This window comes from Scyliorhinus canicula, chromosome 10 (genome assembly GCF_902713615.1).
Source record: "Scyliorhinus canicula chromosome 10, sScyCan1.1, whole genome shotgun sequence".
NCBI classification, from domain to species: Eukaryota; Metazoa; Chordata; class Chondrichthyes; order Carcharhiniformes; family Scyliorhinidae; genus Scyliorhinus; species Scyliorhinus canicula.
The window spans coordinates 86,539,466-86,565,320 of NC_052155.1; the positions used below are offsets into that span (position 1 = coordinate 86,539,466).

At 48.8% G+C, this 25,855-nt stretch overlaps 1 protein-coding gene across 2 annotated transcripts; it reads left to right on the forward strand.

Moving 5' to 3' along the window:
* Nucleotides 1-4: 4 nt before the first annotated feature.
* mcm4 (minichromosome maintenance complex component 4) lies at nt 5-25,447 on the forward strand. Of its 2 annotated transcripts, none has more exons than XM_038809309.1 (17): nt 5-106; nt 4,374-4,451; nt 7,959-8,126; nt 14,505-14,665; nt 14,800-14,901; nt 16,540-16,635; nt 16,743-16,838; nt 16,940-17,078; nt 17,288-17,508; nt 18,656-18,776; nt 18,885-19,144; nt 19,825-20,190; nt 20,335-20,462; nt 20,569-20,776; nt 21,458-21,686; nt 23,957-24,090; nt 25,006-25,447. In XM_038809309.1, the coding sequence occupies exons 2-17, from the start codon at nt 4,382-4,384 to the stop codon at nt 25,096-25,098; spliced, it is 2,592 nt and encodes an 863-aa protein (XP_038665237.1). In that variant the 5' UTR covers nt 5-106; nt 4,374-4,381; the 3' UTR covers nt 25,099-25,447. The 2 variants fall into 2 exon arrangements, with proteins under 2 accessions (XP_038665237.1, XP_038665238.1); XM_038809310.1 differs by having other exon boundaries at nt 47-154.
* The last annotated feature ends 408 nt before the right edge of the window (nt 25,448-25,855 follow it).

A 25,855-nucleotide genomic window follows, 5' to 3' on the forward strand; every position in this document is an offset into this window, starting at 1 on the left:
AGGTGGGATATTCGGTGCTGATTGGTTGGAAAAACGCGCGCCTTGCGGAGGTCAGCTGACCGGCTTCGCGGGAAAAGTGTTGTGAGAGTGTCGGGGCAGCAGGAAGGTAGGAATTGATATCATCTCGGAAATCATTCCAAATTATTCGAAATAGGTGCGTGTGCTTTGCAGTTAGTCGTGTCGGTAAATTGTAAATGGCCACAGAGTGTTTTTGGACAGGTCAGACAAGGTATATGCTCTAGCGAGCTTCTCCCAAGGTTCTCTCGTTAGGCCACCAGATTAGTTACGAACCCGCGTGGATTCAATTTTGTTCTCCTTAAAAATCACTTTTTCTTTCTGCAATTTTATTTCAAACAATTTCAAACATGATTTGGCCAAAAAACAAACATGTAGGTCCTGAATGGAGCAAAAGCGATTTTGCTTAGATAACGTGACTCCACTGTTTCAGGCCGGGAACCTAGTCCAGGAATTGATTACTGTATTAAGAATCTCCTGAGAAATGCCCCAAAGTTTTGTTTTTACTAGTTTGAACCTGCCTACCTTCGAATTATAAAATCATAGAATCTCTGCAGTGCCGAAAGAGGCCATTTGGGCCATCGAGTCTGCACCAACCCTTGGAAAGAACACCCTACCTAGGCCCATGCCCTGACTATCCCAGTAACCCCACCTAACCTTATGGACACAAAAGGATAATTATGCAGGACAAGCCATTTCTATGCTGTCAACTATCTTGTACATGGTGTACAGTCATGGCTGAGATACCATCTTTCCACTATGAAGGTCCCTTGTTTCTCAACTCTTCAGATATATAGCAGCACAAATCAGTTTCGTGGAGCTTCTCTCATGGTTCTGTATTCCCATTGTTTCTTAACCACCAGAAGAGAAAGACTGGACTAGTTTTTTAAAATATTTTTATTTGATTTTTAACTTTTTTTAAATAAACATTTTATTGAGGTATTTATTTGGCATTGTAACAGCAATAAAATCAACAATGTACATCACAAGGAAAATATTAACATAGTGTGAATACCGCTTCCCTCCCACAGATCCTACCATTGCTTATCCCCTAATCTACGCGAACCTAACCCGCCCCCCCCCCCCCTGCTGACGATTAATTCTCTGAGTCCCTCCATGCTAGTAATATGTGCCTCCGGGCTACCAGGGAAGCAAAAGCCAGAACGTCTGCCCCTCTCCTGGATTCCCGGAGGCTGCGACATCCCAAAAATCATCACTTCTAAACTCATTGTCACCCTCGTATTTAATACTGTGGACATGGTGTCGGCAAACCCCTGCCAAAATCCCCTCCGTTTTGGACATGCCCAGAACATATGGACATGGTTCACTGGCCCACCCGCACACTTTGCACACCTATCCTCCACCCCAAAGAATCTGCTCATCCGGGCCACTGTCATGTGAGCCCCCCCAACATGATTTCCCCTCCCCATCATCTGCTCCATGAACCCCCTCAGCTCCTTTGCCATTGCTGGCCCCTTGCCCGTCCTCGCATGGATCAATAACCATATTAAAATCCCCTCCCATTATCAGTTTGTGCGAGTCCAGGTCCAGAATCTTCCCTCGCACCCTCTTTATAAAATCCCCATCATCCCAATTTGGCACATCAGCATTCACCAGCACTACCTTCATCCCCTGCAGCTTTCCGCTAACCATGATATATCGACCTCCCACATCCGAGACTTCTTCCCACCTCAAATGCCACCCGCTTGTTAATCAAAATCGCAACCCCTCTAGTCTTTGTATCCAGGCTCGAGTGGAAAACCTGACTAATCCAGCCTTTCCTCAACCTGACCTGATCCACTACTTTAAGGCGCGTCTCCTGCAGCATTACCATGTCTGCCTTCAGTCCCCTCAGGTGCGCAAACACATGTGCCCTCTTTACCGGTCCATTTAGCCCCCGCACATTCCAGGTGATCAGCCTAGTTGGGGGGCAAAGTGCTGTCTCTCTTTCCCCCCCCCCCCCCCCCCCCAAACTGATCAGCAATCGCCGCCTCCAGCCCATGCGCCGTGCCTCCTCCGGCCTGCCCCACGGTGGCCCCGACCTCCTCGGTGTCCCTCCACCAAAGTCCCTCCCTCGTCAGTAGAACTCATCCTCCCCCCCCCCCCCCCCCCCCCCGCAACACTATAAAACCAAACCTATCTAGTAAACAAAACATGCATACCCCCCACCGTGCTTCTGTGAGCTAGCTTGGTGGCCCCCTGCGCCAAGAAGTCTCCCACCTATTGTCCCCTCGCTCCCCTCCCCCGCTCATACAAACAAATTCCCTCATCTAACAATCCCCAAAAGAGCACCCAACAGAAAGAAAACACAAAAACAAAAGCACCACCCACCGAAACTCAAACAGGCACGTCTCCATCCCACAAAAGTGCACATCAATAAAAACAAAAAGGACATTGCCAACATCTACCGAGAAAAAGAACCCAGAAATGAAAAATCGACCCCCCCCCCATTCCCTAAACAAACCTCCAAAAACACACAAAACAACAAGAGAAGGCCTAACCAATTTGAAAACAGGAAAACAAAAATCAAGGGAGAGAAAAGAACAAACAGAACAAAAGGGCCCAATATAGGCCAACAAGTTGTCTCAGAGTCCGAGAGTTCGCAGACCCCCCACCAGTTATTTTCTTTTAGCAAAGTCCAGCGCCTCATCGGACGACTCAAAATAGTGATGCTGGTCCTCATGCGTGACCCAAAGACGTGCCGGATACAGCAGACCGAAATTCACCTGCTTCTTAAAGAAAATAGCCTTGACTTGGTTAAAGCCTGCCCTCTTCCTCGCCACCTCCACGCTCAGGTCCTGGTACACCCGCAGGATGCTGTTGTCCCACATACGATTCCGCATTCACTTGGCTTGTCCAGGAACCTGTGGAATCTCAACATCATTTCCCTCGGAGGGTCCCCCGCTCGCGGCTTCCTGGCAAGCGCTCGGTACGCCCTGTCCACCTCCAATGGCCGGGGGAATGCCCCCTTCTCCAGCAGCATTTCGAACATACCCACCACGTATGCTACAGTGTCAGCTCCCTCCGGGAGCCCGACAATTCTTAGGTTCTGCTGGCGGGACTGGTTCTCAAGGTCCTCCACCTTCTTCAGGAGCCTTTTCTGCTGTTCCCGAAGCGTCCCCGCCTCCAGCTCCACCGCTGTTTGATGATGCTCCTGTTCAACCAGCGCCTTCTCCACCTTCTGAATCGCCCGAATCTGGGCGTCCAATTTGCTCTCTTGCCGATCAGTTGATTCTTTAATCGGGTCCAAACATTTCTGCTTCTGCCTGGCAAGCCCATCCTGAATGGCCTGGGTCCGTTGGTCGCTGCGCTGCCACCCCAGGGTCCGGTCCTCGGCCATACTGTCTCCCCCTGCAGCTTCAACACAGCCTGTGACTGACTTCTTGTTTCTGCCCTTTTGTGCACTTCTGGTCCTTTTCTCCATACACCACTACGTGGAAACGGTGCCCAATTGCCTCAGCCTTCGAATTTGTCGTTTAAAAACAGAAAAATGTCTGGGGAAAAGGTCCAAAAGTCCAACCAGAGCGGGAGCTACCAAGTGTGCAACTTACTCTTTCATAGCCGCCACCAGAAGTCAGATTTTTAACCTTTTCACTGTACGACACAACAAAGTAAAACAAAAAACAACCCCCTATCCTTTAGCACCCCAGTAACTCTGAGAAAACGCCCCCAATCCTCCCTCAACAGCTTGACGGTAACCAGCTCTTTAAAGTGTGATATCAATATAATACCCCATCTCTTATGGAACCCCTCACTCACCCCCCCTGCAAAATGAACTTAACCTTCTTCAATCAATAGAACTCTCAGTTCTCCAGAAATTTTCCAACTTCGGGCTGGACCAGAACATGTATAAATGATTGGCCGGATCCCTCCCTCACTGTTCACAAATATCCTCCACCCCCTCAAACAACTGGCTCGTCCTCGACTTTGTCAGGTGCGCTCTATGTACTGTATTAGCATCACCGTCACAACCTGTGAGCTCCACTGAGAGACCAACAATCTTTACAGTGTGGCAATTCACCTGTAATCATACCCATTTAATAAAATAGCATGTTTGCAAAAAGCTAGGCCAAGGAAGAGAATAATGGGTGTGTTGGAGTATTTTTGATAATACTGCTTTTGAAAGAAATAATTTGAGAATTGGAGTGCCGCCTGTGAATAAAATAAATGTCAGGTTGTACATTCTTTTTGACACGAGGCTTAATTTTTTTTGCTGTAAATTTTATGTTGTTGAATTGTGTTAAGGGAAAGGATTTTTAACGTGAATGGGTTAATCAAGTAATAGTATTTATACGCTTCACATTCATATCTGTCAAACATGTTTGAATGCAAAATGTTTGTATTTTTTCCGATCCTAGCGCTCAAGATGTCTTCACCAAGATCTACGCCTAGTCGTAAAGGGAACAAGCGTGGAAGAGGCAGTAACCCTCCCACACGTAGGTGTTACTGTTCACTGCATCCATGTATATCTGGAACTCTTGAGACTTAAAAAAATGCTTTGAAGCCATTCTATTTCATTGGGTACAAAATATTCCACTGACATCATTTTCAGTCATTGCTTTTGAACAAAAGTAGTTTGAATACTTTAGTTTAAATTAGGTGATCATCGCCATATAATTTTAACTATCACTGAAGAATTGAAAGTGGCTAAATTATCCAGCCAGTTTACCATATTCCCATCCCTGCTATGCCTTTCCTTTTCAAAATGTTACACACAATATTTCACTCTTTTTCACACAAATATTCAGTTTGTAATGAGGTACCAAATCCGGCATTAAGTTACCAGCTGACAAGAGGGAAAATATTATTGTTTCTAACAATAGACTGCTGTAACATTGAGAGATTCCGGTTGATAAACTATTCATATTTGTGTGTAAAATGTTTACAGACCCTTGTAGCGTTCTGTCCAAGTTATGTTCCTGCTGATTTGAAATCTGGGGCGAAATTCTCCGCGGACCGACTTGACGCCCATTTCCGGCGGGCAAAAGCGGTGCGGATTACTCCGGCGTCGGGGCCTTCTTTTAAGCCGTTAATCTCCGTTCCCGAAAGGGCCAGCAGCGGACTGACGCGATACGCGTCAGTTTCATCCGCTGCGGAAGTGGCGAGACCCGGCGTTTGTTTGGGGAGGGAGGGAGGAGAGAGAGACCCGGCGTTTGTTGGGGGGGTGGGGAGAGACCCGGTGTTTGTTTTGGGGGGGGGGGGGGAGAGAGACCCGGCGTTTGTTGGGGGGGGAGAGAGAGACCCGGCGTTTGTTGGGGGAGGGGGGGGGGAGAGAGAGAGAGTCCCGGCGTTTGTGTGGGTAGGGGGGTGGGGTGGGTAGGGGTGGGGGGGGTAGGGGTGTGCGGTGGGGTGGGTAGGAGGGGTGGGGGGAGTTGGGGTAGGGGGCAGCGGCGTGCAGAGAGGGGGGGGCGACGGTGCGTTGGCCCCGGGCATCCATTGGATGGGGGCATCAGCAGATCTTCCTCAAGGCTCCCCTTCCTCCCAGCTGCCTTGTCTTTGTTTGAGAGAGAGAGAGAGGGAGATTGTGGGGACAGAGAGAGGGAGTCCCGTCCGTCCTCTGGCTGAGAGCAGGGCTTTGGTGAGTACAGTATATTGCAATCTGCCTAAACCCAGGAATATTGCCTGGTTAGAATCCAGAGGGAAATGCTGGGATCCCGGGGTGGGAGATGTGTCTGGATTTGTCTATTTCAGCTTCAGCCTCTGCGATTTCAGGTCAGTTTCACAACAACAGGAAAAACGCGCGGAGAGAGAGGGAAAAACTTTTGGCAAAGTTTCTGGGTTCTGCCTTTATAATTCACAGCGCAGAAAGGGTTCTGCGCTGTGAATTATCAAGGCACCTTTTCTAATCCTGGGGAGAAACAACCTTTTGAAGAGTCTGAGGAAATAAGCAGGAATTTTGATTAATTCTGCCTCCCCACCCCCGGGCCTCTTTCTCCTCCCTCCCCCTTTCTCCTCTCTCTCCCTTTCTCCGGTTCGGCATTCCTCAGGGGCACTGCACTGAACCACCCCCACCCCCCTCCCAAATCATCCTCCATTTAACCTCATCCATCCCTCTTTTCCCCGCCCCCACACCTGGGGTAAACACAGAACCTAAACCGCACTGTAAATCTGTGCCAGTGCACAGGGGGATCAAATAGCTCTGGAACAAAGGGCAGGATGAAGAGAATGTGTGAGAGGGGGAGGGAGGAGAAAGGGGGAAAAAGGAGGAGAGAGGAGGAGAACGGGGGAGGGGTTGGCCTCCCCCCAAGCCGCCGCCCCCCCCAAACAAACGCCGGGTGTCTCTCCTCCTCCCCCCCCCCCCCCCCCCCCCCCCAAACAAATGCCGGGTCTCTCTCCCCCAACAAACGCCGGGTCTCTCTCTCTCTCTCTCTCTCTCTCCCTCCCTCCCTTCCCCCCCCCCCCCCCCCCCCCCCAAAACAAACGCCGGGTCACTCTCTCTCTCTTCCCCCCCCCCCCCCCCCCCCCCCAAACCAACTCCGGGTCTCTCTCTCTCTCCCCCCCCCAAACAAATGCCGGGTCTCTCTCTCCCCTCCCTCCCCCCAAACAAATGCCGGGTCTCTCTCTCTCTTTCCCCCCCCCAAACAAACGGCAGGTCTCTCTCTCCCCCCCCCCCCCTCCCCCAACAAACGCCGGGTCTCTCCCCCGCCCCCCCCACCCAACAAACGCCGGGTCTCTCCCCCCCCCCCCCAACAAACGCCGGGTCTCCTCTCTCCCGCCCCCCCCCGCCCCCCCCCCCCCACAACAAACAAACGGCGGGTCTCTCTTCCCCCCTCCCCCCCAAACAAATGCCGGGTCTCTCTCTTTCCCCCAACAAATGCCGAGTCTCTCTCTCTTTCCTCCAACAAACGCCGGGTCTCTCTCTCTTTCTCCCCCCCCCCCCCCCCAAACAAACGCCGGGTCTCTCTCTCCCTCCTCCTCCTCCTCCTCCCCCCCCCCCCCCCCCCCCCCCCCCCCCAAACAAACGCCGGGTCTCTCTCTTTCCCCCAACAAACGCTGTCTCTCTCTCTCTCTCTTTCCCCCCCCCCCCCCCCCCCCCCCCCCAAACAAACGCCGGGTCTCCCCCCCCCCCAACAAACGCCGAGTCTCCCTCTCTCTCTCTCTCCCCCCCCCCCCCCAAACAAACGCCGGGTCCCCCCCCTCCCCAACAAACGCCGAGTCTCTTCCCCCCCCCCCCCCCCCCCCCCCCAAACAAACGCCGGGTCTCCCCCCCCCCCCAACAAACGCCGAGTCTCCCTCTCTCTCTCTCTCCCCCTCCCCCCCCAAACAAACGCCGGGTCCCCCCCCTCCCCAACAAACGCCGAGTCTCTTCCCCCCCCCCCAAACAAACGCCGGGTCTCTCTCTTCCTCTTCCCCCCCCCCCCCCAACACAAAAACAAACGCCGGGTCGCTCCCCCCCACCCACACAAACAAACGCCGGGTCTCCCCCCCCCCCCAAAACAAGCACCGGGTCTCTCCCTCTCTCCCCCCAAACAAACGCCGGCACTCCTCCCCCCCCGTACTCGCCCTAGGTCACTGAACGGTGTCAACCATCGTCAATGGTTGATGCCGTTTTAAAGCTACTCTGTTTTTCGCCGGTGTGACCTATTGCCACGTCGGCGGTAATTCGGCCCATCCGGCACGGAGAATGTCTGTCTGTTAAAAATCAATGACATCCCACCGGCAGCAGCTGTTTTCAGAGGCTGCCGGCGAGATTTGCACAATGCCGGTTTTTGGCCGCTCGGAGAATTAAAAACCCGGCGGGAGCGGGAATAACGCCGCCGCCGGCCGATTCTCCGACCCTGCGTGGGGTCGGAGAATTTCGCCCCTGAACTGCACACTTCATTTTGTAGTTGATGCTCATATGGGCTAGAATTATGTTGGTTGCATTTATAAAACAACACTTCACTGCAAAAACTGGAAAATGTAGTTGACATGTTACTAACAATAAATCAACTTCTTAACAGCTCGAAGTGATGGATTACATTCGCCGCCTTCTCAAAGGCAACGGATAGAGGAGTCAACATCTACTGGGGAGCTGCAGCCAATGCCAACTTCTCCAGCAGCAGATGCTCTGAGCCCACGTGTGCAGGAGTCCTCCTTCTTATCCAGCCCAGCACGATCACGCCATTCAGGTTTGCTGCTTGTCATTTAGAGTCAACCATTAATAATAATAATCTTTATTTTTGTCACATGTAGGCTTACATTAACACTGCAATGACGTTACGGTGAAAATCCCCTAGTTGCCACACTACGGCGCCTGTTTGGGTACACAGAGGGAGAATTCAGAATGTCCAATTCAACTCTCAGCACGTCTTTCAGGACTTGTGGGAGGAAACTGGAGCGCCCATGGGGAGAACGTGCAGACTCCGCAGAGACAGTGCCTCAAGCCGGGAATCGAACCTGGGACCCTGGCGCTGTGAAGCAATAGTGCTAACCAGGACTTCCGGTTGCGGCTATGCGGAGCTAAGCCGCACGTTCGGCAGCTCCCGCCAGGAACGGACTTTTGGGCTCTTTTTAGGGCCCCCAGCGGTACTTATTTGACGATTTCCGACGTGGGAAGGAGTCAGCAGCAGTTCCCCATCGGTGTATGGCCTGGACCAGGAGTGGGGCAAGCAAGAGAGCCTAAGAAAAAGTGAGGGTAGAAGCACAAGATGGCGGCCGGCGGAGACCTAGAGGAATGGAGGCAGTGGGCGCAGGAGCAGCAGGTGACTCTCCAGCGCTGCTTTCGGGAGCTCAAACTGGAGCTGCTAGAGCCGTTGAAGGCTTCCATTGACAAGCTGCTGGAGACTCAGATAGCCCAGGGAGTGGCAATCCGGGAGATCCGACAGCAGGCCTCTGAAAGAGAGGATGAGGCCTCAGCCCTTGCGGTAAAGGTGGAGATGCATGAGGCGCTCCACAAAATGTGGCAGGAGCGGTTCGAGGAGATGGAGAACCGGTCGAGGCAGACAAATTTGCGGATCCTGGGCCTCCCGGAGGGGCTGGAGGGGTCGGACCTGGGAGCCTACGTGGTCGTCCTGCTGAATTCGCTGATGGGAGCTGGGTCCTTCCAGGGGCCCCTGGAGTTGGAGGGGGCCCACAGAATACTGGCAAGGAGGCCCAAGCCGAATGAGCCGCGGTGGGCGGTGCTGGTGCGGTTCCACCGGTTCATTGACCGTGAGTGTGTGCTCAGGTGGGCCAAGAAGGAGCGGAGTAGCAGGTAGGAGAACGCGGTGGTGCGGATCTACCAGGACTGGAGTGCTGAGGTGGCTAAGCGGAGGGCCGGGTACAACCGGACGAAGGCGGTGCTACACAGCAAAGGAGTGAAGTTTGGCATGTTGCAGGCGCCACGTTTGTTGGTCACCCACAAGGACCAACACGTTTACTTCGAGTCCCCGGCGGAGGCGTGGGCCTTTGTGCAGGCCGAGAAGTTGGACTCAAACTGAGGGTTGGGTGTGGGGGTCTGTATGTAACTGTTATTTTCTGAGGGCGGGCTTTCTGTTTAATGCTGGTTCTGTGTTGTTTTCAGGCCGGGTGGGGCACTTTATTTTTGCGTGGGTTCGGTGGATGGGCTCGAGGTGGGGGGTAGATTTGCAGTGTGGGGAGCCGATGGTGGGACGGGGGCTGAGGCCCCGTGAGGGGCTTGGGCCGACAATGGGAGCTGCCTTAGAGGAGGCGGGGTCGGGCAGGTGGAAAGCGCGGGCTTTTTCCCGCACTGAGGGTTGATGGGAGCTGAGAAGCACGGGCTTTTTTTTTTCCACGTTAGAGGGGGAGGAGGAGGAGGAGAGCCTGCTGGTGGGCACTGGGGAGGAGGGGTAGCCCCACGCTGGGATGGGTCGGAGTAGTGGCGGGAGTTGACGGGGTCAGCAGGAGTCAGCTGGTTTACGGGAGTACTGTGGAGGGAGTAACGCGGCTAGGAGGGGTCCTGGGTTGGGGGGGTACAGGGTTTCTGCTGGAATGGCCAGGAAGGAGCTGGAGTATGCAGGGGGGGTCGGGATGGAGGTTTGCCGCCGTGGGGAACGGGCCGAGCCGGGGGCGCTGGCCAATGGCGGGAAGGGTTATGGCTAGTCGGCGGGGGAGGGGGGCAGGGAGCCCCCTGATCCGGCTGATAACTTGGAATGTGAGGGGACTGAATGGGCTGGTCAAACGGGCCCGGGTGTTTACGCACCTGAAGGGGCTGAAGGCGGACGTGGCCATGCTCCAGGAGACGCACCTGAAGGTGGCGGACCAGGTTTGACTGAGGAAGGGATGGGAAGGCCAAGTGTTTCATTCGGGGCTGGATGCAAAAAATCGGGGGGTGGCGATCCTGGTGGGAAAGAGGGTGTCGTTTGAAGCGTCAAATGTGGTGGCAGACAGCGGCGGGAGGTATGTGATGGTGAGCGGCAAGCTGCAGGGGGAGCGGGTGGTGCTGGTCAATGTATACGCCCCGAATTGGGACGATGCGGGTTTTATGCGGCGCATGTTGGGCCGCATTCCAGATCTGGAGACGGGGGGGGGGGGGGGGGGGCTGATAATGGGGGGGGGACTTCAATACAGTGCTGGATCCCCCATTGGATCGATCCAGGTCCAGGACGGGTAGGAGGACAGCGGCGGTTAAGGTGTTGAGGGGGTTTATGGACCAGATGGGAGGGGTGGATCCGTGGAGGTTTGCGAGGCCGAGGGCCAGGGAGTTTTCATTCTTCTCCCATGTGCATAAGGCCTATTCCCGGATCGATTTTTAAAAATTATGAGCAGGGGGCTGGTTTAGAGGGTGGAGGATGCCGAATATTCGGCGATAGTCATTTCGGATCATGCCCCGCACTGGGTGGACCTCTAGCTGCGGGAGGAGAGAGACCAGCATCCGCTCTGGCGCTTGGAGGTGGGGCTGCTGGCAGATGAGGAGGTGGGCGGGTTTGAGGATGTATCAAGAGGTACCTGGAGGCCAATGATAATGGGGAGGTTCGAGTGGGGACGGTCTGGGAGATATTGAAGGCGGTGATTAGAGGGGAGTTGATCTCCATCCGAGCCTAGAGGGAGAGAGAGGCTGGTGGGGGAGTTGGTGAGGGTGGATAGGAGATACGCGGAGGCTCAGGAGGAGGGATTGCTGGGGGAGCGGCGTAGTCTTCAGGCCAAGTTCGACTTACTGACCACCAGAAAGGCGGAAGCTCAGTGGAGGAAGACACAGGGAGCGGTTTATGAATATGGGGAGAAGGCGAGTCGGATGCTGGCGCATCAGCTCCGTAAGCGGGATGCGGCCAGGGAGATTGGTGGAGTTAAGGATAGGGGAGGGAATGTGGTGCGAAGGGGGGCAGACATCAATGGGGTCTTCAGGGACTTTTACAGGGAATTGTATCGGTCTGAACCCCCAGCGGAGGGGGGGGGGGGAATGGGGCGCTTCTTGGACCGGCTGAGATTCCCGAAGGTGGAGGAGGGGCAGGTGTAGGCACTGGGGGCGCCGATTGAGCTGGAGGAGCTGGTCAAAGGGATAGGGAGCATGCAGTCGGGGAAGGCGCCAGGGCCGGATGGGTTCCCGGTCGAATTCTATAAAATGTATGCAGACCTGCTGAGTCCCCTGTTGGTTAGGACCTTTAACGAGGCACGGGAGGGGGGTCTTTGCCCCCGACTATGTCCCGGGCGCTGATTTCCTTGATCCTTAAGCGGGACAAGGACCCCCTGCAGTGTGGATCGTACAGGCCGATCTTGCTGTTAAATGTAGACGCCAAGCTGTTGGCGAAGATCTTGGCCACAAGGATAGAGGACTGTGTGCCGTGGGTCATCCACGAGGACCAGATGGGGTTCGTGAAGGGAAGGCAGCTGAACACCAACATACGGAGGCTCTTGAATGTTATTATGATGACGGCGGTAGCGGGGGAAGCGGAGATAGTGGTGGCGCTAGACGCGGAGAAGGCCTTTGATAGGGTTGAGTACTAGGGGGTACTTGTGGGAGGTGCTGGAAAGGTTTGGGGAGGGGTTTGTCAGATGGGTGAGGTTGTTATGAGGCCCCGATGGCGAGCGTGGCCACGAATCGGAGGAGATCGGAGTACTTTCGGTTATGCCGAGGGACGAGACAGGGGTGTCCCTTGTCCCCCTTGCTCTTTGCGTTGGCGATCGAACCCCTGGCCATGGCGTTGAGGGAGTCGAGGAACTGGAGGGGACTGGTGCGGGGTTGGGAGGAGCACCGAGTGTCGCTTTATGCGGATGACTTATTGCTCTATGTGGCGGACCCAGTGGGGGGAATGCCGGAGGTGATGAAGATTCTGAGGGAATTTGGGGACTTCTCAGGGTATAAGCTCAACCTGGGTAAGAGCGAGCTGTTCGTCATGCACCCGGGGGACCAGGAGGAGGGGATTGGTAGACTCCCACTAAAAAGGGCGGAGAGGAGCTTTATGTACCGGGGAGTCCAGGTGGCCAGGAGCTGGGGGGCCCTACACAAACTTAACCTTACATGGCTGGTGGAGCAAATGGAGGAGGAGTTTAAAAGTCGCTGGCGGGCAGAGTGCAGTTAGTCAAGATGACGGTGCTCCCGAAGTTTTTGTTCCTGTTCCAGTGCCTCCCCATCCTTATCCCGAAGGCCTTTTTTAGGAAGGTCAGCAGGAGTATTACGGGATTTGTATGGGCGCACGGGACCCCGAGGGTGAGAAGGGTGTTTTTGGAGCGGGGGAGGGATAGGGGGGGGGCTGGCGCTGCCCAACCTCTGTGGGTACTATTGGGCTGCCAACACAGCGATGGTGCGCAAGTGGGTAATGGACGGGGAAGGGGCAGCATGGAAGAGGATGGAGATGGCGTCCTGTGTGGACACGAGCCTGGAGGCGCTTGTAACAGCGCCGTTGCCGCTCCCTCCAACGAGGTATACCACGAGCCCGGTGGTGGCGGCTACCCTCAAAATTTGGGGGCAATGGAGACGGCACAGGGGGGAGGTGGGGGGTCTCGATGGGGTCCCCGATACGGGGGAACCACCGGTTTGTTCCAGGGAGAATCGATGGCGGGTTCCTGAGTTGGCACAGGGCAGGTGTTAGGAGGTTGAGGGACCTGTTTGTAGATGGGAAGTTTGCGAGCCTAGGTGAGTTAGAGGAGAATTTCGGGCTTCCCCCCGGGGAACATTATTAGGTATATGCAGGTAAGGGCGTTTGCCAGGTGGCGGGGTTCCCTCTGTTGCCTCCACGTGGAGTCCAGGACAGGGTGCTCTCGGGGGTGTGGTTTGGAGGGGGGAAGATTTCGGACATGTACCAAGTGATGCAGGAGGTAGACGAGGCCTCGGTGGAGGAGCTGAAGGGTAAATGGGAAGAGGAGATTGAGGAGGGGACGTGGGCGGATGCTCTGGAAAGAGTGAACTCCTCCTCTTCATGTGCGAGGCTTAGCCTCATACAGTTCACGGTGCTACATAGGGCTCATGTCACCGGGAGGAGGATGAGTAGGTTCTTTGGGGGTGAAGACAGGTGTATTAGGTGCTCAGGGAGCCCAGCGAACCATGCCCATATGTTCTGGGCTTGCCCAGTGGTGGGGGAATTGTGGAACGGGGTAGCAAGCACAGTGCCGAGGGTGGTAGGATCCAGGGTCAAGCCAGGCTGGGGACCCGCAATATTTGGGGTTGCAGTGGAGCCGGGAGTGCAGGAGGCGAAAGAGGCCAGCATTCTGGCCTTTGCATCCCTTGTAGCCCGGTGGAGGATTCTTCTTCAGTGGAAGGATGTGAGGCCCCCAAGCGTGGAGGCCTGGATCAACGATATGGCAGGGTTCATCAAATTGGAGAGTGTGAAATTTGCCCTGAGGGGCTCAGTACAGGAGTTTTTCAGACGGTGGCAGCCTTTCCTGGCAGAACGGTAGGGAAAAAAGGCCAGCAGCAGCAGCAGCCCGGCAGGGGGGGGGGTCGTTTCGGTGGGTTGGGTTGAAGGGGCGTGTACACGTGTTCTTTGATTATGATGGGTGTTAATCTCTTTTTGTATTTACCGGGGGGGGGGGGGTTTGTTTTTTTGTTTTTCTTAGTTAATATTTCTATTTTTTGTTAATGTTTTGTGTTATTGATATTTTGTGAAAATGTGAATAAAAATTATTTTTAAAAAACAATGCTAACCACTGTGCTACCGTGCTGCCCATGGTTAAAGAGGAAATTAATACAACTGCAACAATTCGGATAGTTTTCAATAGTGCAGAGAATGTCCACAACAGCGTATTTTGCCCTCTTGTGGCTGTACAGCAGAGGACAATATAGAGTAGGAAGCACTGAGGATCAGAGTGACCTTGGCTTGCATGTACACCGGTCTCTAAGGTAGCAGAGCAGGTGGATATAATGGTTAAGAAAGCATATGGTATACTTGCCTTTATTAGCTAAGGCAAAAGAGTTTAAGAGCAGGGAAGTTATGACCGGAGGACATAAGTATTTAGATGTGCACTTTCGATCCTAAGGCTATGGGCCAAGTGCTGGAAAATAGGATTAGAATAGTTAGGTGGTTGGCTTTAACTGGTGCGCATGTGATGGGCCGAAGGGCCCTTTTCTTATGTATGTGTAGGTTTAGTCACTTCTGTTCAAGTAACTGTCAAAATGTTTTAATATCTCCCAGCTGCCAGTGAATTTGACATAAGCTCTCCTTTGACCTATGGCACTCCCAGCTCTAGAGTGGAAGGTACACCTCGCAGTGGTGTGCGGGGTACACCTATTCGCCAGCGTCCTGATCTTGGGTCTGCACGTAAGGTCCGCCAGGTTGACTTGCATGCAGATCAGGTAGGTACCCAATAGAAGATGTGCAGATGAACCAAGTTTAAGTGAATTAATTTATCTTTCTATATTATTTTGCAGAAGTACATTTACCATTATCAGTTGCTTTCTTTTTTAAGAACCTTATCTCCTCTTTGTAGCCTTCAGCAGATGAAGTTATGACCAGTGAGCAATCCCTTGGTCAGAAGCTGGTAATATGGGGAACAGATGTCAATGTGGCTGCATGTAAAGAAAAGTTTCAGGTAGGTTTCAGATAGCTATTGGTATATTTGTGCTGTTGTTTTTGCTCTTCAAATGCCTGGTCTTCTCTTGAATATATTAAGAAGCAATTCTTAATTATCCACCATTTGCTGCAAAATGGCATCACTGAGATGCATCCACAACTATCAGGCAAGTCATGCATGTGCACAGAAGTGGAAACATCCCTGGAGTTTGCATTTCCCAGTAAGAATTCTAGTTATTTCTGTGACCATAAAGTTCCAACAATACATCAGGCACGGCTGGCCTTTTGTGACAAAATAAAGGATTTGACGGTACAAACCTGTGTTTTTGGTGGCATTGTAATGCTGAAGCAGGGCTTTTTTTTTAAGATTATAAAATAGACCAGAGCTTTATTGTTCTTTTATGTGGTGTGAGCATCGCTGTTACCCATTCTTACATATCCTTGAGAAGGTGGTGGGCAGCCGCCTTGAACAGCTGCAGTTCACCTGGTTTAAGTCCACCTACAGTGTTGTTATGGCAGGGAGCTCCAGGATTTTTACCCAGGGATCGTGAAAGGATGATGATCTTATTCCACACCAGGATGATATGTGGCTTGGAGGGTAGCTTGCAGGTAGTGGTGTTCCCTTGCATCTGCTGCCCTTATCCTTCTTGGTGGTAGAGGTCATGGGTTTGGAAGCTGATTCGAAAGGAGACATGGCAAATTGCTGCAATGCATCTTGTAGATGGTATACTGCTGCCAGTGTGCATCGATGGGAGGGACTAAATGTTTAAGGTGATGAATGGGATCCCAATCAAACAAGCTGCTTTGTCCTTGATGGTGTCAGGCTAGTGTAGGCTGCACCCATCCAGGCAAGGGAAGAGTCGTCCATCACACTCCTGGCAGGCTTAGGGGAATCAGAAAATGAATTCCCTACTACATAATTTTCAACTTCTAACCTGCCCTTATAGCCACAGGATTTATGTGTCTAATCTAGGTCAGTTTTTGGTCAATGGAAATTCAACAAAGATAATGCTGATAAATGCCGTGGAGAGATGGTTAGATTCTCTCTTGTTCGACATGGTCATTGCTTGATATTTATGTGTCATGAATATTACTTGCCACTTACCAACCCAGGCCTGAATATTGCCCAGGTCTTGGTGCAAATGCATACTGGTTGCTTTAGTATCTGAGGAGTCACAAATGGCACTGAACACTGCAATCATCAGTGAACATCCCTGCATAAGACCTTTATGACAGAGAGAAAGTCATTGATAAAGCAGCTCAAGATATTGCCCTTAGTGTCCAAAAGATTAGGTGGGGTTACGGGGATAGGGTGGAGGTGTGGGCTTAAGTAGGGGCTCCCTCTGCACTGTAAATTCCATGATGTCCAGGTTGTCACTCCCACCTCACCTCTTAAGTTCAGTTATTTTGTCCACGTTTGGACCAAGCTGTTAAGAGATCAGGAGCTGAACAGAACAGAAATTGAGCAGATTATTGCAGCGTAAATGCCATTTGATAGCACTGTCAACAAAATTTTACATCACTTTGCTGATAGTTGATAGTAGACTATTGCATGATAATTGGCTTTTGTTAAGTCGCAGTATTAAACAGGTATTAAGATCTGTAGTTTCCATGATATTACAGAAGGGAAAGTAGTCATTGTACCATTCTCTTTCAGAGGTTTCTTCAGCGCTTTATTGACCCTTCTGCTAAAGAAGAGGAAATTACAGGTCTTGACATCAATGAACCACTTTACATGCAACGGCTTGAAGAGGTAATGTACATCTTGCCCTCACCTGTACTTTCACTAATCACTACTTTTGTTTTTGTTGTGTAAATATTCCAGCCCTGCAGGAAATTTGACTTTTGCTTCTACTGTAGATGAATTTGGTGGGGGAGCCATTTTTAAATGTGAACTCTGCTCATTTAAGAACTTTTGACCCTGAACTATACAGACAGCTGATTTGTTACCCACAGGTAATATATGTTATACAATAAATAATTGCTTTGCTATCAACGTTGAAATTTTAAAATGTTAATCAGTGATTTTAAGCTAAATAATCTTTTTTAATGTACAGGAAGTGATTCCTACTTTTGACATGGCTGTCAATGAACTTTTTTTTGAGCGTTTCCCTGACTCTCTACTGGAGCATCAGATCCAAGTTCGACCATACAACGCTTTGAGAACAAAAAATATGAGAAGTTTGAATCCAGAGGGTAGGATATTACTACCAGAAAAAGGACAACTGGTTTTAGTTGTTAACTCTGTTTTATGATATATTACATGTCGGTGCTAACTTGAACGGTTTCAGATTTCTCTTGTAAGCCATCTGCAGTAAAGCCACGTTGGCTAATTCAGAAGATTTTATTTTCATTGTAAAGTTAATATAATGCATATAATTATTGTTTTGCATATTTCCTTGCAGATATTGATCAGTTGATCACAGTCAGTGGCATGGTGATCAGATCTTCTCAACTGATCCCTGAAATGCAAGAGGCATTTTTCAGCTGTCAAGTGTGTGCTTTTTGCACAAGGGTGGAGATTGATCGTGGCCGGATTGCTGAGCCATCTGTGTGCAAGAATTGCAACACCACACACAGCATGGCTCTAATTCACAACCGTTCAGTATTTTCAGACAAACAGATGGTAAGTTGTTCAGAAAGACACTTGTACAGTTAATGCTAAATAACTGGATTGCAACAAAATAAGTTTCCCCTGAACTATAAAGCAACACTTCAAAAATAACTTGGCGGCGCAGTGGGTTAGCACTGCTGCCTCACGGCTCTGAGGTCCCAGGTTCGATCTGGGTCACTGTCCGTGTGACGTTTGCACATTCTCCCCATGTTTGCGTGGGCTTCGACCCCACAACCCAAAGATGTGCAGTCTAGGTGGATTGACCACGCTAAATTGCCCCTTAATTGGAAAAAATGAATAGGAAATCTAAATTTTAAAAAAATAAAATAATTGTTGAATGCTTGACAAGAGTCAGCAGAAGTAATTGAACTGGTAATTGTATCTATGCTTCATTATGGAATGAAGAAAACTGTTCATGATGCTCATCTGAAAAGTGCCCACACTTGACTGTCATCAGGGAAGTGCTGAACTGCATACTTTCTCACAGAACTTTGTTTTTTTTTTCTTTCATGGGATGGGGTGTCACCTGGCTGGGCCAGTGTTTATTGCCTTTCCCTAATTGCCCTTGAACTGAATGGCCTGCAAGGCCATTTCAGAGTCAAGCACAGAGGCCAGACCATGTAACAATGGCAGATTTCCTTCTCTAAAGGATATTCGTGAACCAGTTGGGGTTTTACAACAATCAACAATAGTTTCATGGCCATCGTTATACTTTTAATTCCAGGTGTTTATTGAATTCAATTTCATCATCTGCCATGGTGGGATTCGAACTGGGGACTCAGAGCATTTGTGACCATGCCACTATGCTATCACCTCCCTTAGAAGTAGTCACTTAGGTTTACTCATCATTATATGTAACAAATGGCACAAGGTTGATAGTTTGGGAGAAGTTGCAACATAGAGCTTATAATGGACAAGAAAACTAAACCCTAAGAATGGGATCTATCTAGGGAGACATGGTGACAGAAAACAAAAACAGTGTTGATTGTAACTAGAATCCAATGAATTTCAAATAAGAATTTTATGTTTTGGAAGGATATAGTGCCTTTATGTTCTTCAAATGCAGCAGGTGCATTAACTTCAGAAATGGTAGCCATACTATACTGTGCAGCTGTTCTTGGTCCCATAATGAACTAGTTTAACTTTTATAATCTTGCAGGTTAAGTTGCAGGAGTCCCCTGAAGATATGCCTGCAGGACAAACACCACATACAGTTATACTGTTCGCTCACAATGACCTGGTGGATAAAGTGCAGCCTGGAGATCGTGTGAATGTCACGGGTAAATCCTACCTAGATTCTCAAACACGATGTCTATTTTCAGGTGGTTCATGTCTGAATGTTAGAGGTGACGAAGGAGTGTTAAGATGTGAATTTTTGTTTTGTCTAGGCATCTACAGAGCTGTTCCTATCCGTGTGAATCCCAGAGTTAGTAATGTGAAATCAGTGTACAAGACTCACATTGATGTCATTCACTTTCGCAAAACTGATGAGAAACGACTTCATGGAATTGGAGATGAAAAGGAGCAGAAATTGTTCACTGAACAGCGTGTTGACATGCTGAAAGAGCTCTCTAAGAAGCCTGATATCTACGAACGACTTTCTGCTGCTTTGGCTCCTAGTATTTATGAACATGAAGATATCAAAAAGGTATAAGATGGTCTTGGAACACATCTTTATGTTTTCCTATATGATGACACATGACTTTATTTATTAAACATAGCGTGTGAATCACTAGAATCTTTGCCATACATTTACTTCTTGAATTTCCTTTCCGAAAGTACAAGTTTAACGTGTATGGTCACTTCAGTTAAACAATTAGTTAGTTTCTGTGGTCTGAGAATGTTTATTTATTTTAATAAGCTTAGAAATATTACCTTTTTGTTACATTTCTGTTTTCTCTCCTTTTTCCCCCCCACTTACCCCTCATTTCATGTGGAGTACTCAACAGTCCTGAGAGGCAGATGGACAAACTGCTTTTAGCATGTTAACTCCTAGAGCATTGTTATAATATTTAAATGGAAAATCTGGGTTAGACTATTTTTATACATTGGGTCCTCCATCTTTTTTTATGAATTATTCAAACTATGCACTCCACATCTCCCAATTAGGCTGAGATTGGGAAATTGTCACAGGACGCAAAATTCACCATATGCTAACAGGTTCCAGAATTGTTTCTCAACCTGACTATAGTTTATATCTATCCTTCACTCCTGAAACATGATACCCAATATATAAGGTTAACTAAATTGTTAATGGCTGTGTGCATCTACTGGTAATTCTATATCAAACTTAAATTTGTGACAGTTGTTCTTTGTATTTTGGACCAGGGTATCTTGCTGCAGTTGTTTGGTGGCACGCGCAAAGATTTCAGTCACACTGGCCGTGGTAATTTCCGTGCAGAGGTCAACATCCTTCTCTGTGGTGACCCTGGCACCAGTAAATCTCAATTGTTGCAGTATGTGTACAACCTGGTGCCCAGAGGTCAGTACACTTCTGGCAAAGGCTCCAGCGCTGTAGGTCTCACTGCTTATGTGACAAAGGATCCTGAGACGAGGCAACTGGTCTTGCAGACTGGTGCCCTTGTTCTGAGTGATAACGGCATCTGTTGCATAGATGAGTTTGACAAAATGAATGATAGCACAAGATCTGTGTTGCATGAAGTTATGGAGCAGCAAACACTTTCCATTGCTAAGGTAAGAATAATTTTTCCGTTATTGTTTAAAATGAGCATTTCGAATTGGGAGTAAATATGTAAGCAGCATGTGAAAACTCGGCTCTATGAGTTGGCAAGATCTCAATATTTTTCTGCATTACTCGTAACTTTTTGTATGTTTTAGGCTGGAATTATCTGTCAGCTGAATGCCCGCACATCTATCCTGGCAGCTGCAAACCCAGTGGAATCACAGTGGAATCCCAAAAAAACAACAATCGAAAACATCCAGCTTCCACATACACTGCTGTCCAGGTAGGATAAACATTTTCTGTTTTACAATCAAGACCTAAATCATGTAAATGGCTAGTGTTTCCGCATATTAGGCACACTGTTGTAAGTGTGTTGGTTGTATTTCTAGGTTTGACTTGATCTTCCTTATGTTGGACCCACAAGATGAAGCTTATGATCGACGTCTTGCCCACCACTTGGTTTCACTTTATTATCAAAGTGAAGAGCAAATGGAAGAAGAATACTTGGACATGGCAGTGTTGAGGGATTACATTGCCTATGGCCGCACTTACATTCACCCTAGACTTAGCGAAGAAGCCGGTCAATCATTGATTGAGGTGAGAACTCTATACTTGGCTTGAGGTGCTGCATTTTGGGAGAACTAACGTGGCACGGGAATGCACAATGAATGATGGTACCCTAGGAAGTACAGATGATCAGAGGGACCTTGGGCTGCATCTCCGTAGGTACCTGAACGCAGCACGAGAGGTAGTTAAGGTGGTTATCAAGGAATATGGGATACTTGCCTTTATTAGCCGAGGCATAGAATATTTCAGCAGGGAGGTTATGATGGAGCTGTATAAAATGCTGGTTAGGCAGATTACTGTGTGCAGTTCTGTTCACCACACTATAGGAAGGATATGATTGCACTAGAAAGGGTGCAGAGGAGATTCACCTGAATGTTGCCTGGGCTGGAGCGTTTCTGCAATGAAAAGAGGCTTGCTAGGCTGGGGTTCTCTTTAGAGCAGAGAAGGCTGAGGGGGATCTACTTGAGGTGTACAAAATTTATGAAGGACAAAGATAAGGTAGGTGGGAAGAATCTACCCTAGGTAGAAGGGTCAATAACCAGGGGCAGTTGTGGAAAATGAGATTGGAAGAGATAGCTGCTTGATGGCCGGCACAGGTATAATGGGCTGAAGGGCCTCTTTCTGTGATATATAAAAGTGTTGATTATGTTTTTACGAAATATGCCACCTCTCTAAATATTATCAGTGTTTTTGTTTTCCTTCATCTTAAAGGCGTATGTGGATATGAGGAAGGTTGGTGGTGGTCGAGGTATGGTGTCAGCTTACCCCCGACAGCTGGAGTCACTGATACGTCTGGCAGAAGCTTATGCCAAAGTGCGGTTTTCAGAAAAAGTGGAAAATATAGATGTTGAAGAGGCAAAACGCCTTCACCGTGAAGCTCTGAAGCAGTCTGCCACTGACCCAAGGACTGGAATTGTAGATATATCTATCCTTACAACAGGTAATGAGTTAAATCTATATTGTTTTCACTTTGGGTGTCATTTTTAGGAAAAGGTACTTTTGCAAAGTTAAGGAAGTTGCCATGTGTCTTAATAAAAGATAAATTAGAGGTTTCAATCGTACAAATATGTATTTGCGACTGCATTCCACAATTTACTTTAAATACATATGTATTAGTGCTAGTTTTGAAAAACTAGAGGGACATGATTGTAATTGGATGGTGCAGAGTTCTCTATTCATCTTTTGAGATCTAATTTCAAAATCACGCAGACTGATTTCTTACAAAATGGTACGGTTTTAGCTAAAAGTACTTGCATTTACTTTGTGCATTTCAGGACCTCCGGGTGTCCTGGTGCACTTTACAGCCAACCAAATACTTTGCTAATTTTGTTGTAATATAGAAAATACAATAATCAAATTTGCACACACAAAGGATCCACAAACAGCAAACAATGTGGTAATGACGAGATAACCTGTTCTAGTGGTGTTGGTTAAGATAAATGTTCACCTGGCAGGATTCTCCTACTGTTTCACTCTCATTGAGAGGCAGGTGGGGCTCTGGTGTAATGTCTTATCTGAGAGATAACGGGCGCGATTCTCCGCTCCCCACGCCGGGTGGGAGAATCGCAGGAGGGCCGGGCAACTAAATTCATGCCCCCCTGGCGCCTCCCCACGATTCTCCCACCCCCCCGCTCGGAAGAATCGCCGCTCGCCGTGTTCTCCGACCCAGATGGGCCGAGCGGCCTGCCGTTCGCGACCGTTTCACGACGGCGGCAACCACACCTGGTTGCTGCCGTCGTGAACATGGGCGCCAAAGGCCCGTTTGAAGTTTGTGGGGGGGCGGAGAGGGGAGTGAGCACCACGGCCATGCTCGGGAGGGGACTGGCCCACAATCGGTGCCCACCGATCGTCGGGCCGGCGTCTCAAAGCGACGCACTCTTTCCCCTCTGCCGCCCCGCAAGATCAAGCCGCCACGTCTTGCGGGACAGTGGAGGGGAAGACGGCCACCGCCCATGCGCGGGTTTGAGCCATCAGCCGTCGTGACGTCAGCCGCACATGCGCGGGTTGGAGCCGGCCAACCTGCGCATGCGCGGCTGACGTCACATAGGCGCCGCCGTCGCGTCATTCCCGGCGGCCGAGAATAACGGAGCACCGCTCCTAGCCCCCCGGGTGGGGATGAATACGGTGAGAGGAGCGGCCTCCGAGGCAGTCGTGAAACTCGGCCGAATTCACGACGGCCTTCACGATTTTTCCCGGGAGCGGAGAATTCCGCCCAACATCTCTGGCAGAGCAGCACTCCCTCCGTATTGAACTGGAGTATCACCATAGATTAGGAGAGTCTCACCGAATCCCTCTGGTTATGTACACAGTACTAGGCTGCTGAAAATGTATAATTAAATTGAAAGTCTAATTTGAAGAAGCCACTTGAATGTTGGGTATGTAAAATGGTATGTATAGTATGATCAATATATCCAGAGGATTGGAGTAAAGACATGGGTTATGCTGCAGCTATACAAAGCCCTGGTTAGACCCTATTGGAATACTGTGAGCAGTTCTGGGCACCACACCTTAGGATGGATATGTTGGCCTTGGAGGGAGTGCGAGTTAGGTTTATTAAAATGATCTGGACAACGGGAGTTAATTTATGAGGAGTGATTATACAAATTTTTTGCTAGAATTTAGAAGGTTAAGGGGTGATCAGATCGAAGTATTTAAGATATTAACAGGGAAAGACAGGGTAGATAAAAATAAACTATTTCCACTGGTTGGAGATTCTAAAACTAGGGGGCTTGGTCTAAAAATTAGGGCTAGACAGTTCAGGAGAGATGCTAGGAAGTACTACTTCACACACAGGGTGGTAAAGGTTTGGAACTTTCTCCCACAAACAAAAGTTGAAGCTAGATCAGTTAATTTTTAGATCTTAGATTTTTAGAGTTAGATCGATTTTTGTTCAGCAAAGATATTAAGGATATGGGTCAAAGGCGGGTATATGGAGTTAAGCCACTGATCAGCCACAATCTCATTTAATGGCGGGACAGGCTCGAGGGGCTGAATGGCCTACTCCTGTTCCAATAAATTGTGCTACACTGGACCTGGGCTGGTTTAATTCTGGCATTGAACATAGAATGAATTGTTCTATGAAAAATTCCATTCCCCAGCCCATATGTTCTCAGAAGTGCACGGATTAGGTGGAACTGCACATTCAGTTTGAAGGGTTACCATATTGTCTAACCGTGAATTTAAACGTCTTTTGCCTTTAATTGTTCGCAGGAATGAGTGCCACTGCTCGCAAACGCAAGGAGGAGTTAGCAGAAGCCTTGAAGAAGTTCATTCAATCTAAAGGCAAAACTCCAGCCATGAAATATCAGCAACTTTTTGAAGATATGAGATCTCAATCTGATGTTGTAAGTTAGTTTTTATCTGGACCAGAAAGAATTGAAATTTTATTACATCCATGGCTGAAATGGGGGCTCTGTTTGTTTGTTTTTCTTTTCTCTTTCTCTTCCCTCCATTTTCCCTTCTTACTCTGCTCTTTGGTATTATTTGGGCCTTTTTTGATAACATTGGAACTGGGATCCATGTTTGCAACCATTATCATTGAGAAGATGGATTCTTATTATAGGCAGTGACATTTATGGAAAGTTAGGTTAGAAGTCCTCTCGTGGAAAAAAAACAATTGGCCACGGTCTGTTATCTCAAATTCTGAGCAAAGGCATACTTGAATGTACTTCTAGTTGTTTTTAAAATGCCGCCTGCCTGCGGGAGCACCGCGACTGCCACACCCAGGACAGCGAGGCTGCCCGGGTAGTGCGGCATGAAGAGCTGAAGGAAGAGCAGAAGAGTTCCACTTAAAGGGCAATTTAGTGTGGCCAATTCACCTACCCTGCACATCTTTTTGGGTTGTGGGGATGAGACCCACGGAGAGAATGTGCAAACTCTACATTGACAGTGACCCAGGGCCATGAGGCTGCAGTGCTAACCACTGCACCATGTACTTGTTGTCTTACTAGATGACTCAACACTCTTATTTTTTAATACGGGAATCATTTTTTGTAGTTACTATAATTTATGACGTTGCAAAGACCACAGCAACTGGAGCTTTCCTGGGGATTGTATGGTGCAGGTAGGCATTTGTTATGTCATGGTCACAGGGCAAGAACAACCAATGATGAACAGGAAAAGGATTCTTGCTACTGTTACTGGTAACAGTATAATATACCAAAGATAATACACCAATGTATTTACACCAAAAGATCTATTTTTGTTCTTGTGTGCTTGCAACTTGGACCTGATTAGACATTTTTTTCCCATTTTCTCAGGCGATTACCAAGGATATGTTTGAAGAGGCACTCCGAGCTCTGGCAGATGAAGACTTCTTAACTGTAACTGGGAAAACTGTTAGACTGCTTTAAAGGCACCTGTTTGACAAACTGCTTACATCTGAACTTGGTTACTGAAGCTATTTTGCTAATTAGCAGATGTATTTTACATTATTTTGCATAATTATCTCATATCCATTGTTAGAGCTATTTTTCAGTTTTGTGTTGCCAAGCTTAAGGTAATGTCTCTTGATATTATATTGAAAACTAAAGCAACCAGCTAATGTCACTGCCAGAGATGTAAATATCAGATTGGAATATTACACTTTCATACATCGTGCCAGTTTAGAGACTTAAGGAAATTAAATCATTTGGGCAAAGATGTTAATCGAGTCGCGAAAATGTTTGATTTCTGCTATCAATAAAACTTTGCATTAATTTATTTATTTTTCTCGAGTTTGTTGACATGGAGATGCAAGCTGCCCACTTTCCAGAATGGATACATTTGGATATGTATCAATGCTAGATGATAAACTTGAGCCTTATAAATCAGACTGAACATTCCAAATCCTAAACAATTGTCCACATAAATTTGATCTTCCTGTCAGCTGATAAAGTTGAGAGAACACAGATGGTATCAGACTTGGTGTTTGGATGTTGACAAATTCTGCCAGGTCTGTTGTAGGTAAAAGTGATGAGTGGCGTGAATAAAATGGACTTGAGCCAGCAGACACACCCTTCTGAATTAGAAATAAGTTATTTTTTAGAACCAGAAAATCTAGATTTTCAGCCAGTAGGTTTTAAACCAACTCCCATGGATGTTTGTTTGCACCCATTTTCCCCGAGGAGC